This window comes from Magnolia sinica, chromosome 9 (assembly GCF_029962835.1).
Source record: "Magnolia sinica isolate HGM2019 chromosome 9, MsV1, whole genome shotgun sequence".
In the NCBI taxonomy this organism is placed as follows: domain Eukaryota; kingdom Viridiplantae; phylum Streptophyta; class Magnoliopsida; order Magnoliales; family Magnoliaceae; genus Magnolia; species Magnolia sinica.
The window spans coordinates 78,185,889-78,200,114 of NC_080581.1; the positions used below are offsets into that span (position 1 = coordinate 78,185,889).

At 38.3% G+C, this 14,226-nt stretch overlaps 2 protein-coding genes across 3 annotated transcripts; one reads left to right on the forward strand and one right to left on the reverse strand.

Annotated features, from left to right (window-relative positions):
• Nucleotides 1-4,115: 4,115 nt before the first annotated feature.
• LOC131255770 (uncharacterized) lies at nucleotides 4,116-8,726 on the forward strand. 2 transcript variants are annotated; one of them, XM_058256590.1, is made up of 4 exons: nucleotides 4,116-4,584; nucleotides 5,391-5,777; nucleotides 8,156-8,299; nucleotides 8,394-8,726. In XM_058256590.1, the coding sequence occupies exons 2-4, from the start codon at nucleotides 5,643-5,645 to the stop codon at nucleotides 8,424-8,426; spliced, it is 312 nt and encodes a 103-aa protein (XP_058112573.1). In that variant the 5' UTR covers nucleotides 4,116-4,584; nucleotides 5,391-5,642; the 3' UTR covers nucleotides 8,427-8,726. The 2 variants fall into 2 exon arrangements, with proteins under 2 accessions (XP_058112573.1, XP_058112572.1); XM_058256589.1 differs by having other exon boundaries at nucleotides 4,116-5,777.
• Nucleotides 8,727-10,822: 2,096 nt separating this feature from the next.
• Nucleotides 10,823-13,915, reverse strand: LOC131255192 (receptor like protein 22-like). Its single transcript, XM_058255888.1, has one exon. The coding sequence runs from the start codon at nucleotides 13,913-13,915 to the stop codon at nucleotides 10,823-10,825; it is 3,093 nt and encodes a 1,030-aa protein (XP_058111871.1).
• Between the last annotated feature and the right edge of the window lie 311 nt (nucleotides 13,916-14,226).

Below are 14,226 nucleotides of genomic sequence, written 5' to 3' on the forward strand. Positions count from 1 at the left end.
CTTGGCAAAAGAAATATGGAATAAGCTGGAATTCAAATATAAGCCAAAAGAAGGAATATAAAAAAATATTAATTTTCGGTTATTTTGACTTCACAATGGTAGACAATATACCTCTACTAGCACAAACATAAGAAATACAATTGATCGTAAGTAAAATAAATTCCTTAAAAATCGACCTGCTTAAATCCTTTCAAGTTGGAACCATTATAGCAAAATTGTCTCCTAGTTGGAAAGATAACAGAAAGAAACTACTGCAAAAATTCAAAAAATTCATTTTGGAGTAAATTCAAAAGCATTTTCGAATTGAGGAAGATTCTTGCAATAAAAAAGATGACGTCAATGGTGTGTTTTGAACAATAACCTGATAAGAATGAATCCAAAAAACCTTGGGTGAGGCTAACTTTGTACAAATCCAGCCCATATGTACAACATAGACCTCATGTTGGAAAAAAAAATGCTGGAAAACCAAAAATAAATTTATTTAAATTTTAACATCAGGCTGAATCACGTATAAATACGTTGTCCTTAAAGCTTGATTTGCCCCCTTCTCGATTGCTGATGGGTTACAAGCGAATTGCTTCCAGGATAAGATAAGTCTTCTCTCTTAGATCTGGCATACAACAATTACGAATGAATTTACTCAAGAACTCGGTAAACATAACTCGTTCGTTTTCGGACCATTGTGGCTATTAAGGCTACTAGTCGTTCTCAAAATGGTCGACGGTTTTGGATCCATTAATCCGACTGTTTCTAGCAACCTATAAAACTTAGGCCCATCTCACACTTCTCGCACTGTCTCGCGATGGAGGCACTACAGCCACACTATCCATGCACGAGCACACGTATATACACTCGAACAGGCAAACCGAGCATCTCATCCTCCAATTCTCTAAGTAAGAATATTACCCACTTAACCACTTATAAACTATAACTTTTCTCCCACTCTCTCCAATGTGAGACTAAAGAAAATACACCTTTCTTTTGATTTTTTAAAACCGTTTTGGAAGAAAAATTAAAATTTTCAAAATATTTTTGTTTATTTTTAAACCAAAAATATCAACACCTCAGCCCAGCCCTGCTCAAGGATGTGTTGAGCCAAACCAGTTTAACCTGAGTCCGGCTGAGATATTTATGCTAGGCCTAGTCCTGAGTGTTTCTTAAATGAATTAAGGTCTACAAAACAAATATAAGAATTTTTACATATGATATATAATATAAAATTGCCCTTCAAACCTTAATGAGCTTCCCCGAGCTAGGCTTAAGAATGGTCGAAATATTCAAATATTCATGGGAGTACGTAAATTTCGGATCAGGCTAATATTTGTGCTTTCATTTGATCCTAGTTAGAATCACTTCAAGAACGGTTTGGATGCAGATGAACATCATGGTGGGCCTTAGAAACTTCTCAAATAGCTACCAAAGGATAAAAGAAGCAAAGGTTTTAACATGGGACCGGATTGTATCCTGTCCCTGAATGGACAAACTCGGTTGGGCCGGAGCTCTGTGGGCTTGAGTAAACTCTCTGGGGCCCACCGTGACTTATATATTTTATCCACCCCAACAATCCATTGTACCTGATAATTTTAGGGCTTGAGCCTCCAAAAGCCTAAAAAATTCTTTAAGCCACATATGTTTTGGATCAAGTTGACATTTGTGTTTTCCCTTCTTCCATATATGTTTGATCTCATGAACAGGTTGGATGAAAAATAAACATAGCTGTTCGTCTTAAGAAGTTTTCAACGGTGGAAATCATTATTCCAACTGTTTCCTGTGGTGTGGTCCAGTTGGGTTTTGCATATTGTTTGATTTTGAGATCAACCCCTCAAATGAAATAGAAAATTGGATGAACAGCGTAGATAAACTAGATACGTTCCCTGTGCGCCTAACAGAGTTTACTTGGTACGATAAAAGCACACAGCAATCCAATTCCAGGTATGAACCGAAAAGCAAGGTAGATCCAAGACTCAAATGGACCTGAATGGACAAGACTGTGTAGCATCCATTGTCGGTCCACTGCAAGTAAATAAGTCAGTACTTGATTTGGGTCAGTGCGATTTTTGGCCTATTCTCCTTTCATAGGAGGGCTAGAAGTATAGATGGTTTGGATTACTATGCAGTATGCCCGTGTGCAGCTAATGAGCCGTTAGATGGTTAGTCGAAACATACCAATGGTCTGGATTGCAAAACCATGAGCATGTAAACAGGCCAATTTTTCTGGATTACAAAACCATGATCCCCATTTGGTAATGCATCAGTATAAATTTGGAGAAGCGGATTGGCTGGTGTACCACACACCACCGATGTGGCTGGTGTATTGACGTCACCAAGTTCTGTAGGTCCATCATGAGGTATGAGTTATATCCAAACCGTCCATCTAATTGTTGAGCTATTCGTAAGATTTGAGCTGAAAAATAAGACAGATCCAAAATTCAAGTGAACTACACTGTAAAACTCAGTGGAGGATTGAACACATAGCACTGAAAGTTTGAAACCCTTTTGGGGTCACAGAAATTTTGGATCAACATGATATATTTTTTCTCTTTATCGGGGTATGTGTGACATTATGAACAGATTGGATGGAAATTAAATGTTACCATGGGCCCTATGAATGTTTTAACGGTGAAAATTATTGTGCCACCGCTATTTGTGGTGTGGTTCACTTGATCATTGGAAATTACTCATTTTTGGGATCAAGATCTAAAATAATCTATCCAAATGGATGAACAGTATAGATATGATAAATACATCAATGTGGGACCCATGTAACTTTGATGTCCTTTGAACCGTTCCTACCCACACCAGCTAGGTTGGACGCGGATTGCGTCCTACCCCGCCGGACGGTAATCCGTCCGGGCAGGGCTCTGTGGGGTCCACCGTGACCTGCCCCGTGGGGTCCACCGTGATGTAAGTATTTTATCTACACTATAAAAAAATGAAGCAGGTACACATCTCCAGTGGACCACATCAAAGGAAGCTGCAGTGATAATGATACCCACCGTTGAAACCTTTCTAAGGGCCACTGTGATGTTTTTTTTTACCACCCAACCTATTAATAAGGTCATGAAGACTTGGATGAAGTGAAAACACAAATTTCAGCTTGATCCGACACTTCTCCAGCTCGCAAGAATTTTTTAATGGTGGACGTTAAATCCCCACTTTGTGGTCGACTTAATCCCTGAAACTACCTCAATTTTAAGTTCATATCTTAAAATGATCTGATAAAAGATATGAACGGTTTGGATAAAATAATTACATCACGGTGGGCCCCACAGAGCCCTGCCCGGATGGATTACCGGGGGCGGATGCAATCCGCGTCCAGCTAGGCTGCTGGTGTGTGTAGTACAGCAGCCAATCCGCTTCCCAAAATTGGACCGTTGTGTTCGAAAAATGCTCCGGTGCTCGGACAGGATAAGTTAGAGTGCTCCTACTTCCATTCCCATACTTTAAAAAGTCCAATGCATTGATCTAGACTGTTCATTTAAGTCCAATCATATTTGATTGGCTAATGTACAAATGGTACATTAATCCAATACACATTCGGGTTGGAAACAGATTGGCTATAGAAAATAATGCCAAATTAAGAATGGATTGGATCATCCAATAAGCCTAATTGTTGCATGATAGCCCATGAAATGTGATCTGAACTAACAGATGATTTAGATTTATCGATTGGACTATCCAAGTGAACTCAGGCAACCAGCTACACTATCAGTTAATAGGGGGCGATCGGCCGAGTTTTAGCTAGATCAGGCTTGGGCCGGGCCGGGCCCAACATATCGACATAAGGCCTGTGCATGGCCTGAGCCCAGCATGGGTCAAAGCCTGATCGTGCAAAAAGATAGTTAGGGGCTGTCCAACCCAACCCTTTTTGGGGTCACAGAAAATTTGGATCAAAATATATATATATATATATATATATATATATATATATATATATATATATATATATATATATATATATATATATATATTTCTCTTAATCTCGGTCTGTTTGACATTATGAACAGATTGGATGGAAATTAAACGTTATGGTGGGCCCTATGAATGTTTTAATGGTGAAAATCATTGTCCCACTTGATCCTTGGAAATTACTCATTTTTGGATCAAGATATAAAATAATCTCTCCAAATGGATGAGGCCCTACTCCCACTAGACAAACTGGCCTATCACAAGGCTATTTAATGTTATTACCAATGCTTTAAAAACTGCATGAGGCCCTACTCCCACCAGACAAACAAACGGACAGCTTCAAGTGCACCAAAGCTGGGGTGCCTGAACAAAGATGGGTGAAGTTTTCTACCTCTGAACACAATCTGCATTCATTCACTCCCATACAACAATCTCAAGACTACACCGCCCAACCACAGATTATCAGCTCATACAACAATCAGAACACCACACAGCTGGGCCACCAGCCATCTCCACCATACAGAGAACATAACATACCTGAGAAGGCAAACTACAGAGAGATGCTAGATCGAGTTGGCGCTTCTCAACAGCAGGGAGAAGAGAAAGCTGAAGTGTAGGAAAAGGGCAGCATCTGGTTGTGACTGAACTCACTTCAGAACAGAGGCCACAACTGCGGTGATTGACCTAATTCTAATAACAATGTAGTTTCCTAGTGATTACAAAAGCAAATCTGCCTGTTGTACTACAATCTCTGGGATGCACAACGAAAACTACAATGCCTGTTTTTGAAACCAGAGAGGGCGAAATTGTGGATATTATAACGAGAAAAATATTAGAGTGCGGCAGTGTATGCCTTTTTTAGTCTTTATAAAATTGAGGCATCTTATGCATGCCATTATATATTTCTCCCATTTTGATAAGATCTTCTCCTCTAGATATAATTATCTCAGTTCCAAGAAATAGAAGACAACACTAAAATCTCTTGGGAAAAAAACAAAATGAACTTTGTTTATTGAAGGTTAGTCAGGGTACGACTAGTTTATTATACCTAGTTATTTCATGTTATGGAATATTAATACATGTAATAACTAATTCCCTAAAATTTTATTTTAATGATTTTCTGCAATCCAGTTACCATGTAAAGTTTGCTTTCACTGCTAATATCCCCACTTTGTTACTCTCCATTGTTTTTCTCTTTGGTTTTGTATAGCAGATATTTGGCATAAAACCTTGTTGAAAAGGTTTTTATCTCTTAACATGCTCATCTGCGGCCATGGATAGAAAACCTTTACGAAATCCTGAAAAGCTTACTTTCTTTAGGAGAGATTTCAAAGAATATAAAATCAAGGTATTGTGGGCTTACAAACATAATGATGTTTTTCATCTCTTGGTGATGGGCATCCTTGCCATCATATGTATTAAATCTCTTGTTTTAAGTAGCTGACAGTAGCATTATAACTGAGGACTTTCTCATCTTGCAGTACTATGGACAAGGCCCGTCTAAGGCTTGCTTCAGCAAAAGATGTCCTGTGCAGGTCAAAGTACTCAATTGGATATAAAAAAGTACCTATTGACATCTTTTATTTGACTTTAAGATATCACATTCTAGAGCTATTCTTTCATGCAAAAGTTTGTTAGAAATGTTTGTTTACTTGGCATTTTATTCCTGTTCTTAGTATGAAGATAAAAATGTGTGTATTGTTCCATTGCCTTTTGTTGTATAAAAGCAGATAATGTTTGCTTATCCAGAGATTGTTATATCTTTCCCACTATTGGCAGCTGACTTTATCTTGGCACATAGGATGTCAAAGTATGCTTGTGGCTTCTTATTCAGCATAACTGGATCCCATCCACTCAAGTTTAAAGAGGCAAGTATCTTTTATATTTTATTCTATAGATCAATCACTTGCCAAAGTTTCTCTATGCTGCATTTCACTGAATGTTGTGCCTTTTCATGCCTGTATGAATGGGGTTGAAGTTTCTTATACTAGATAATATCTTTGTTGTATCTTAGTCATTTTGATTCCACTGGACAAACATAACGTAATGGAAGTTATTCAAACGCGTTACCAACTGAAGGCACACCAACTTTCTATGCAACATGATATGAAAATATTCTCACATATTTGGTCCATACACTTGCACATCATCCTTCATAACCTAATTTTGATGAATGCAAAAAGGTTCAAGCATTTGAATCAATTTATTGGTATCCCTGCTCTTCTCTGTTTCATTTGTTGCTTTGTACAATTTACTTATCTTTTAATTGCTCTAAATGAGGATTCTACGTGGGATGGTGTCTTGATTGAATACAAGCCAATATCCAGTTACCTTTAAATCTGTGTTTAAATTTCTCAGTTCTATGTGTGCAACTTGGGAAAATTGCACAGACATAGGTGTTGGGTGTCACATATTGATAGAAGTGTCCGAGCCCAATTTTCAATGACCATTATATATGCCAAAATACATGTGCCACAACTGATTTCAGTATTTTAAAGAAGTTTGCTTTTGAGAACAAGAAATGGATTCTAGTGTTGAGTGAGCATCTGTGTGTTGGAATGCTTTCTGCATCTGTAATGCTTCTCATCTCTTTCAGAAAAGCTTTTTACCCATAAAAAATAAATGAACTTACAATTATAGATTTGTAGATATAGTTGTGCTTTTGATATAAAAGACACTGTATTGTTTCCATATTATATTCTCGAATATACTTAACAGTAATGCTATTACACATCAATAGGTGATACATTATACATGAGGGTGCTTTGTAACTTCTTGTTGTTATCATTATTATTTTATTTGCCATCGTTGTTAAATTATTCTGATTTGGCTTCTGTTTTCTAGGATTTGGAAGGTTATCTTAAAAGAGTACATGGTGTAAGATTACGTTCATTAGCTTTAATTGGCTTTGTCATATAAACATTAACAGTTATATACAACCTACTTACATTTGATACTAGAAGTTCTTACAAGTATATGCATTTTGGGCATGCTGCCTTATGTACCTCATGATCTGTGTAAATCAAATATAACTTGCATATACATAAATAGGTCATAAATTATATGCAAGGATGTTGCATCAATTCTTATTATAATTATACATAATAGCTTGTAAATAATTTCAAGGGTGCTTTTGTCTGTCATATTATTGAGGTAGCCTTTGCAATTTGGATGCTTTAAATATCTTCAAGGAATACATATTATGTATAAGTTTTGGATCACTAGCTTTAATTGGTTTTATTTATAAAACATTAGCGATTAAATACAAGCTACTTACATTTGCTACTGTGAATACTTACCATTATATGCATCTTAGTCATTTGGTGAGAGTAGACTTCCCTTACTCTGCCTAAGGTATGATTATGAATCTTACCCTTCTCTAAAAAAAAATTTAAAAAAAGAAAAAAAAAGAAAAAAAAAAAAAATATCATAATCATACCCTTCTCACCCCAACACCAGTCCTGAAGTTGATGAAGTTAATTCAGGGAAAGCTACTGCCACTTTTGAAATCAATGGTGTTCTCTGGTTCACCTAGGGAAATGCAAAATTCCCACAAGATGATAGTTTCATCCATTGGCTTATTGTTATATGTAGTGGGAGCCAAATTCAATACATGCACTGTTGTCCTTACTCTTGCAACCGAACTGAATGCCATCTGCTCTATGTTGTGGCTATGATATTTTGTTACATGCCCTTTAAATCCTCATATAGAAATGAACATAGTACTCTCCCCTGTAATAAGAGTGCAGCTGATAAATTTTCTTCAAACATTGATTTAGCTGCCTCTTAAGAAATTTATGAGTGGCACTAACATATTGGATTGAATGATTTATATTATGGTCTTAAGATTCGTACAAGTCAAGTCATGGGTGCAAATTGGATGAGTCAACTCAAATTCGGTGAGACCCAACCCAGTTTACACCCCGAATCATCAACCTTGAGTCAAGTGTGTACATAGGTGCTCGTCCTTGCTCTGTTTTGACTGGTCCTCTCTTTTTTTGCTGAGAGGGGCCTCTTGTTAGTGCCGAGCCTTGTAAAGTCTTCTTTTCTTGAAATGAAAGTAGAGAGAGTTTTTTTTTTTTTTTTTTTTTTTTTTTAAAAAAAAAAAAAAAAAAACCATGAGTCAAGTGAGTTGTGACTCGACTTAGGGCCGAATGAGTTGATCTGAATCACTGACTCTTTTAACCATATGGTTGAGATCTTCTCGATTCTTTTGGTTTCTCATGCCCTGCTTTTTTCTTATTAGATGATTCTACTGAGGAACAAGCATCTCCTTCGGAAGCCGCAGAGGAGGAACTGGAGGCCTCAAAACACCCAAAAGAATCAGACAAAAGAGAAAATGGATTGTTCCGATAGAGGGGCCGCAAGAGAATCAGATGATGAACCCCTTGTAATCTCTCTTTGCCTTCTCATCTTTGAACTAGATTGCTCATTATCTTACTAGTTCTTTCCCCTTGAATTTTGTTATGTTTCCTCCAATGCAGAGCATGTGGAAGCTACGAGCAAATATAACCTAAAGCTTGGAAATTGTTCTTCTCTTTGAAAACTCAAATGTTGGATTTGGCTTTGTTTCCATTGTCCCAACCATGGGCCCTCGATCTGAGATGCTGAAGCAAGATTAAAGTTGTGGTACCTATGCTAATAAACTATAGTAACACAAATGTGATATGGACCATGTACATGTAATTTCCACGGTTAATGCATGTAGCATGCCTAATTAACCATGTTTCGTGTAGAATAGTTTAACCACCCATCTTGGATAGGTTGTAACTAAAAAAATTACATTCATCCAACAATTCTAACCATATGATTTGTTCCTTGAAATGGACCATTAAAAAGAATCATCTCGTGTGTGACTTCAGACTATTCAATTAGTAAATGTTGCTTCCCCTTGGATTTTTTTACTGTCTCTGTCCACAGTAAGTCCATTGATCTAATTGTTAACATCATTTAATCAGTTTGGGTTTCAATCATGGTCCATCCAAGAAGCAGTTAATTAATTGGATAGTCCAGATCAGGTGCATTGGCTAGACTAGTAAATATTGAATTTCCATATGTAGTTCATTCATTATCAGTTGCATTTTTCTTCTACTCAATTGTGTTTTAATTCTGTCATGGACACCTTTATTTGAAATGTCTGACAATTGGGGCTTTCTAAAGTGAGCTTAGTAGGAAAGGATCATCTCCACCTTTGAGTGTTATAATACAATTTCAGCCTAAAATTTGTTAGGACCTATCCTTAATACAAATGATGAATCATGCAGCATCCTGAGCATTAAAAAATGTGTATGCTCCCCAACCTTTAATATTAAGCTTCCACTATAAATGAGCAGTGCACTAGAAACTTCTTAGTTTTGGATGGTCCAAACCCTACAATTGGTGGCATGATACCTACGTAACTTGGGAGGCTTCTGGGCAATGGTGCGTCCATTATGGGTCCCACATCATCATCAGAACTTGGTGGGATATAACAATACCTCATGATGGGACCCACGGAACTTAGTGACGTAAACACACCAATTAGGTCGGTGGTGTGTGGTACACAAGCCAATCTGCTTCCATTTTAGCTAGGAGGTGAGCACGCCAGGCTTGACTTGATAAATGGGTAAAAATATCTCACAGATATGATACTTTTGCATGTGTACGGCAAAGGACCCTTGGAAGGAGAGAGCGGATTAAGTGTAAGCAATTTGGTTTTTAGAACTAAATGCTAGAACTTGACTTGCAAGTGGTGGTGGAATATACTAAAGAATTGAATAGGGAAATGCCTTGGACCCTTTGGTACGTAATTGGCAAGGTTAGATTTGAATTAGAAGCTATGAATTAGTCCTTTTATCACACAATCAAAGAAAACAATCCAGTTGCAGATAGTCTAGGTCTACTGTCATCCAGCATCAGCCTTTTGCTTTTCCTCTGCCTGGGCAGTCTCTATGCCCTGTTTATGTAGGTGTGCCTCATTCATGCTACTGGGTGTGGGTGATACATTCTAATCTGCAGTAGCAATTTGGTGTGCTTATGATATGCTGTGTTTCCTGCATTGCTCTACCCTTACTGCTCCCAGTGGATAGTCCTTGGGGCATTAGTCTCGAGAGTTGTATACTACCTTAAGCGCCAATAAAAAAATCTATGCGTTGGGTTGTTAGGTGACTTGTGCAAGAATCAATTTTTAAGCTTTTATGCAGCTTTATGATTTTAGTGTGGGTTCCAGAATCGAATGTCAGGCCAATCATCTGTAAGATGGGATTCATTGCTAGTAGTACCAGTTGCAGACAGGTAATGCTGGTTATATGTATCCAGAGGCAGTAGAAAGCTGCATGTTATGGTGCCTTGAGAGCAGATGATGATTTAAACACTTCTTTTTGGCATCACAAAAGTCCAACTCAAAAGTCACCACATAGTAACAAGTGATTACTCTTACACCCCACGTACATAGATGTGGGAAGGTGAAAGAACTCTCTGTGTGATGATCGAAAAATGCAAAATATAAAGATATACATAAAACACCTCTCTTTGTCTGAATGTTTTCTTATCCCACATTTGTCTAAACCATTGGAAAAAAAACAAAGACCACTGGCTAGGTAGGCTACATTGGTTAGATCATCCAGCTCATAGATTAAGTTATCATGTTGTTGAGGTGGGCCAAAATTTGAAAACAAAGAGATAGATGAGACATCATTTAATTTTATTTGTATTTGTTTGTAGAAAGGTGGGAGCACACCACCTGTAATTTTATTGATTTGAAAATGGCTATGTACAACATTTAGGTAGGTGCAAATACAAGAAACAACTGTCACACATCATATAGACTAAGAAAAATACACAAAATTAAAAAAACGAGAAAACAACTACAGCTTTTTTTTTTATTATTGTAGACACAAACTATACAAACATATTTACCCAAGCTCCAATCATCTCACCATCGTTGCCATTTAGGAAACACCATGGAAGGAAATTTTAAGGAAAACATTCCATCAATAAATATATAGAATTCTTTCCTTCCCTTCCTCCAAAGTGCTAGGGTCCAGAAAAGTATCCCTACACTTGATCCGTATCCAACTCCAAATCCTATACACATTAATTCCCAGTCATAATTCCTTTCGGATTGCAATGTTGACAAAGCGGACGGTGGTGCACTCTCTGCATTTTTGCATTTATTTGATAGTGGAGGTCCACACAATCCTAAGTTCTCTTTGAATGATTCGTTGTTAAATGTAAGAAACTGCCGGCTTTGTGGTATTTTTCCCACGAGGAAATTCTGTGAGAGATTCAACATTGCAAGGAATGTTAGATCTGTTAGCTGCCAGGGGATCTCTCCAGACAATTTATTATGTGAGAGATCTAATGACTCTAGATCCCTTAGATTCTGAACTGATGTTGGAATTCCGCCAGTTAAATCATTGTTGGACATATTGAGCACAAGGAGGGACTTTAGATCCCCAATTGATTTTGGGATATCTCCATGAAATTTGTTCTTCGAGAGATCCACTACAGTAAAGGCTGTAAGGATCTTTACTAGTTCGATCTGTCGCCCTTTGATGACTAGAGACACTTTGTTTTGATAGTATATGGAACTTCTGGGTATCATTTTGCCAAGGACCAAAGATTGGGATTTGTCCTCATCCATCATTGCCTTCCAGCTCTTGAACATATTTGATGGCAAATTACCCTCAAAGCTATTGAAAGAGAGGTCGAAAATTTGTAACAGAGGGAAAGGGTGATTTGTTATAGGATGCCCAATGGTACCATGAAATTGGTTGGATCTCAAGACGAGAACACGCAACTGGGACAAAGCTTCCAACCAAAAAGGGAAGGTGTCATGTATTTGATTGTTTGCAAGGTTTAATACCTCCAACATTTTGCAATTGACCAAAGACCTTGGCACTTGACCCTCTAATTGATTCCCACTGAGATCAAGCGTTTGTATGTTACATCCCTCTTTAAATGTCTGAAGTAAGGTGCCATTGAAAGCATTTCCTTGAAGATTCAACACACTTAGCCTATCACCAATCTCACCCAAACATGGTGGAATCTGACCAATGAAGTGATTCTGAGATAAATCAAGGACTGCTAGGGATGTTGCATTGCAAACTGATTGAGGGATTTCACCACCAAGGCCATTGTTTGAAACTGAAAAGAAAAGGATGGACGGTGGTGGGATAGGAAGTGAGCCTTCTAGCTTGTTGGAGCTAATGTCCAGAACACGTAAGTCACTGATCAACAAAAGATGGGGAGATGGTACTATTCCCTGCAGAACATTGTGAGAAAGATTTAAAGAGTATAAAGACCCATTGCCAACCTCCCATATCCATTTGGGTATTTCACCACTAATTTTATTGTAGGAAAGGTCCAATTGCCCCAACTGCTCTTGATTTCTCAAGAAATTTGGAAATGTGCTGATGTTGCAAGAACGTAACAACAAAGATTCAAACTGGGGGATGGAAGTAAATGTGGAATTACCATTGCCATATTGGACTGACAAGTTGTTATCTGAAAGATCCAGAGAGGAAAGTTTTTTGAGGTTTTGAAATAAGCATAGCTCCACAACACCACTAAAATTATTGGAAGAAAGGGAAAGTAGTTGAAGCTGAGTAAGTTGAAAGATAAATCTCGGTATCATCCCCTGCAATTTATTGCTATCCAAATAGAGTAACTCCAGCTGTGAAGAAGAGGCATTGTGGAACTCGCCTAATTGACCACTAAGTTGGTTACCTGTGAGGTCCAGTGTATGTAATGATGGGAGTGAAAACAATGATGATGGAATTGGACTGCTCAATTTATTGGATGAAAGATACAGATATTGCAGTTTGGTAAGGTTCAAAAGTGAGGATGGTAATGATCCTGACAAGTTGCAATTTCTGAGGTATAAATGAGTCAAGAATTTGAGATTACTGAGAGAATCTGGTAACTTTCCTGATAATCCAGTGTATGAAAGGATCAATTGCCGTAGAGTATTGTTTTGAGGGAACTCCAGCAAATTGATAGCTACAAGTGGATTGCGTGATATGTCAATGATTTGTAGATTTGGCAGCTGGAAAACACTCTCAGGGAATTTTCCATGCAATCCACAATCTTTAAGGAGCAGGGACGTCAATGTGGATAAGTTCCCAATGAAATTGGGCACTGCAGAGGAAAGATTGGTATAGGTGAGGTCGAGTTCAGATAAGAAATGGAGCTGTGAAAGGGAAGAATAGATGGAGCCTGAAATATCACAATCTTGTAAGATCAACTTGCGGAGACTCCCTGGGAAGCTGGGCACTGCAGAGGATAGATTGTTTCCGCTGAGGTCGAGTTCAGTTAAGAAATGGAGGTGCGAAAGGGAAGAATATCTGGAACCTGAGGGAAGGCAAGATCGTAAGCTCAACTTGCGGAGAGTAGGGAGTGGCAAATCTAAGGTCTGGCCCTGCAGTAAGATGTGTACCCAGTCCAGATAGAGTTCACTCAGATTGGACAGGTTTTGGACGACTGCTCCAATGCTTGGGTTTTCGAGTTTCAGGTATTGAAATCCAGAACCATTCCAATATTGATTGCGAGAAAGATCGATAGAAACCAAAGTGGTCAAGCGGGAGATTTCCAGTGGGATTTGGCCATAAAAGGATAAGTGAGAGAGGTTGAGATGGGTCAAACTGGTGAGCTGGTCAAACCCAGATGGGAATGGAGATGGATCAAACTCATTGTAAGCGAGGTTGAGCCTCCGCAGGCTCCGAAGACGAAATAGACTTTCAAAATCAATCCGACCAGAGATAAAGAGCTCACTAAGGTCGAGGCTGATCACGTGACCAGTGGGTCCATCGCACGTGATGCCTTCCCAAGAGCAGCAATTGGTATTGTTTGAATTCCAAGAAGGAAGAGTAGAGAGGGTGGAAGTAGTGAAGTTAAAACCATACTTGAGGTGGAGTAAAGCAGAGAAGTGATGATGGTTGCATTGTTGGGTAGTGAGAGAGAGAAGAGATGATAAAAAGAAGAGAATGAGAAATGATGGGTTTTTAGAAGAAAAGAGGATAGCCATTAGTTAATAATGGATGGATGTGTGGGCGTTTGGGATGAGTAGGAATACAAAGCGTCAGCTTTATTTATAGACAGAAAGTGAAGAGGTTTTACGACAGTTAAGACTCATACGTGTGAATTTCACACGAGAGCCGCTCATAAGAGTAGTCATCAAAGAAAGATAAAGAGTTGTGGACCCCACCATGATGTATGTGTTGTATCCATACCGTCCATCCATTTGGAGAGATCGTTTTATGGCATGAGAAAAATAATGACATTGTCAGTATCTAATCAGCGTCCGGTATTTACATACACAGCGGATTGGCCTCAACA

Excerpts from the sequence above, each read along its gene's own strand:
- LOC131255770 (XM_058256589.1), top strand. The coding sequence starts at position 5,643 with ATGTTTGCTTATCCAGAGATTGTTATATCTTTCCCACTATTGGCAGCT. Across the intron at positions 5,778-8,155 it reads ATCCACTCAAGTTTAAAGAG|ATGATTCTACTGAGGAACAA; the intron begins GCAAGTATCTTT and ends TTTTCTTATTAG. Across the intron at positions 8,300-8,393 it reads AATCAGATGATGAACCCCTT|AGCATGTGGAAGCTACGAGC; the intron begins GTAATCTCTCTT and ends CCTCCAATGCAG.
- LOC131255192 (XM_058255888.1), bottom strand. The coding sequence starts at position 13,915 with ATGGCTATCCTCTTTTCTTCTAAAAACCCATCATTTCTCATTCTCTTC.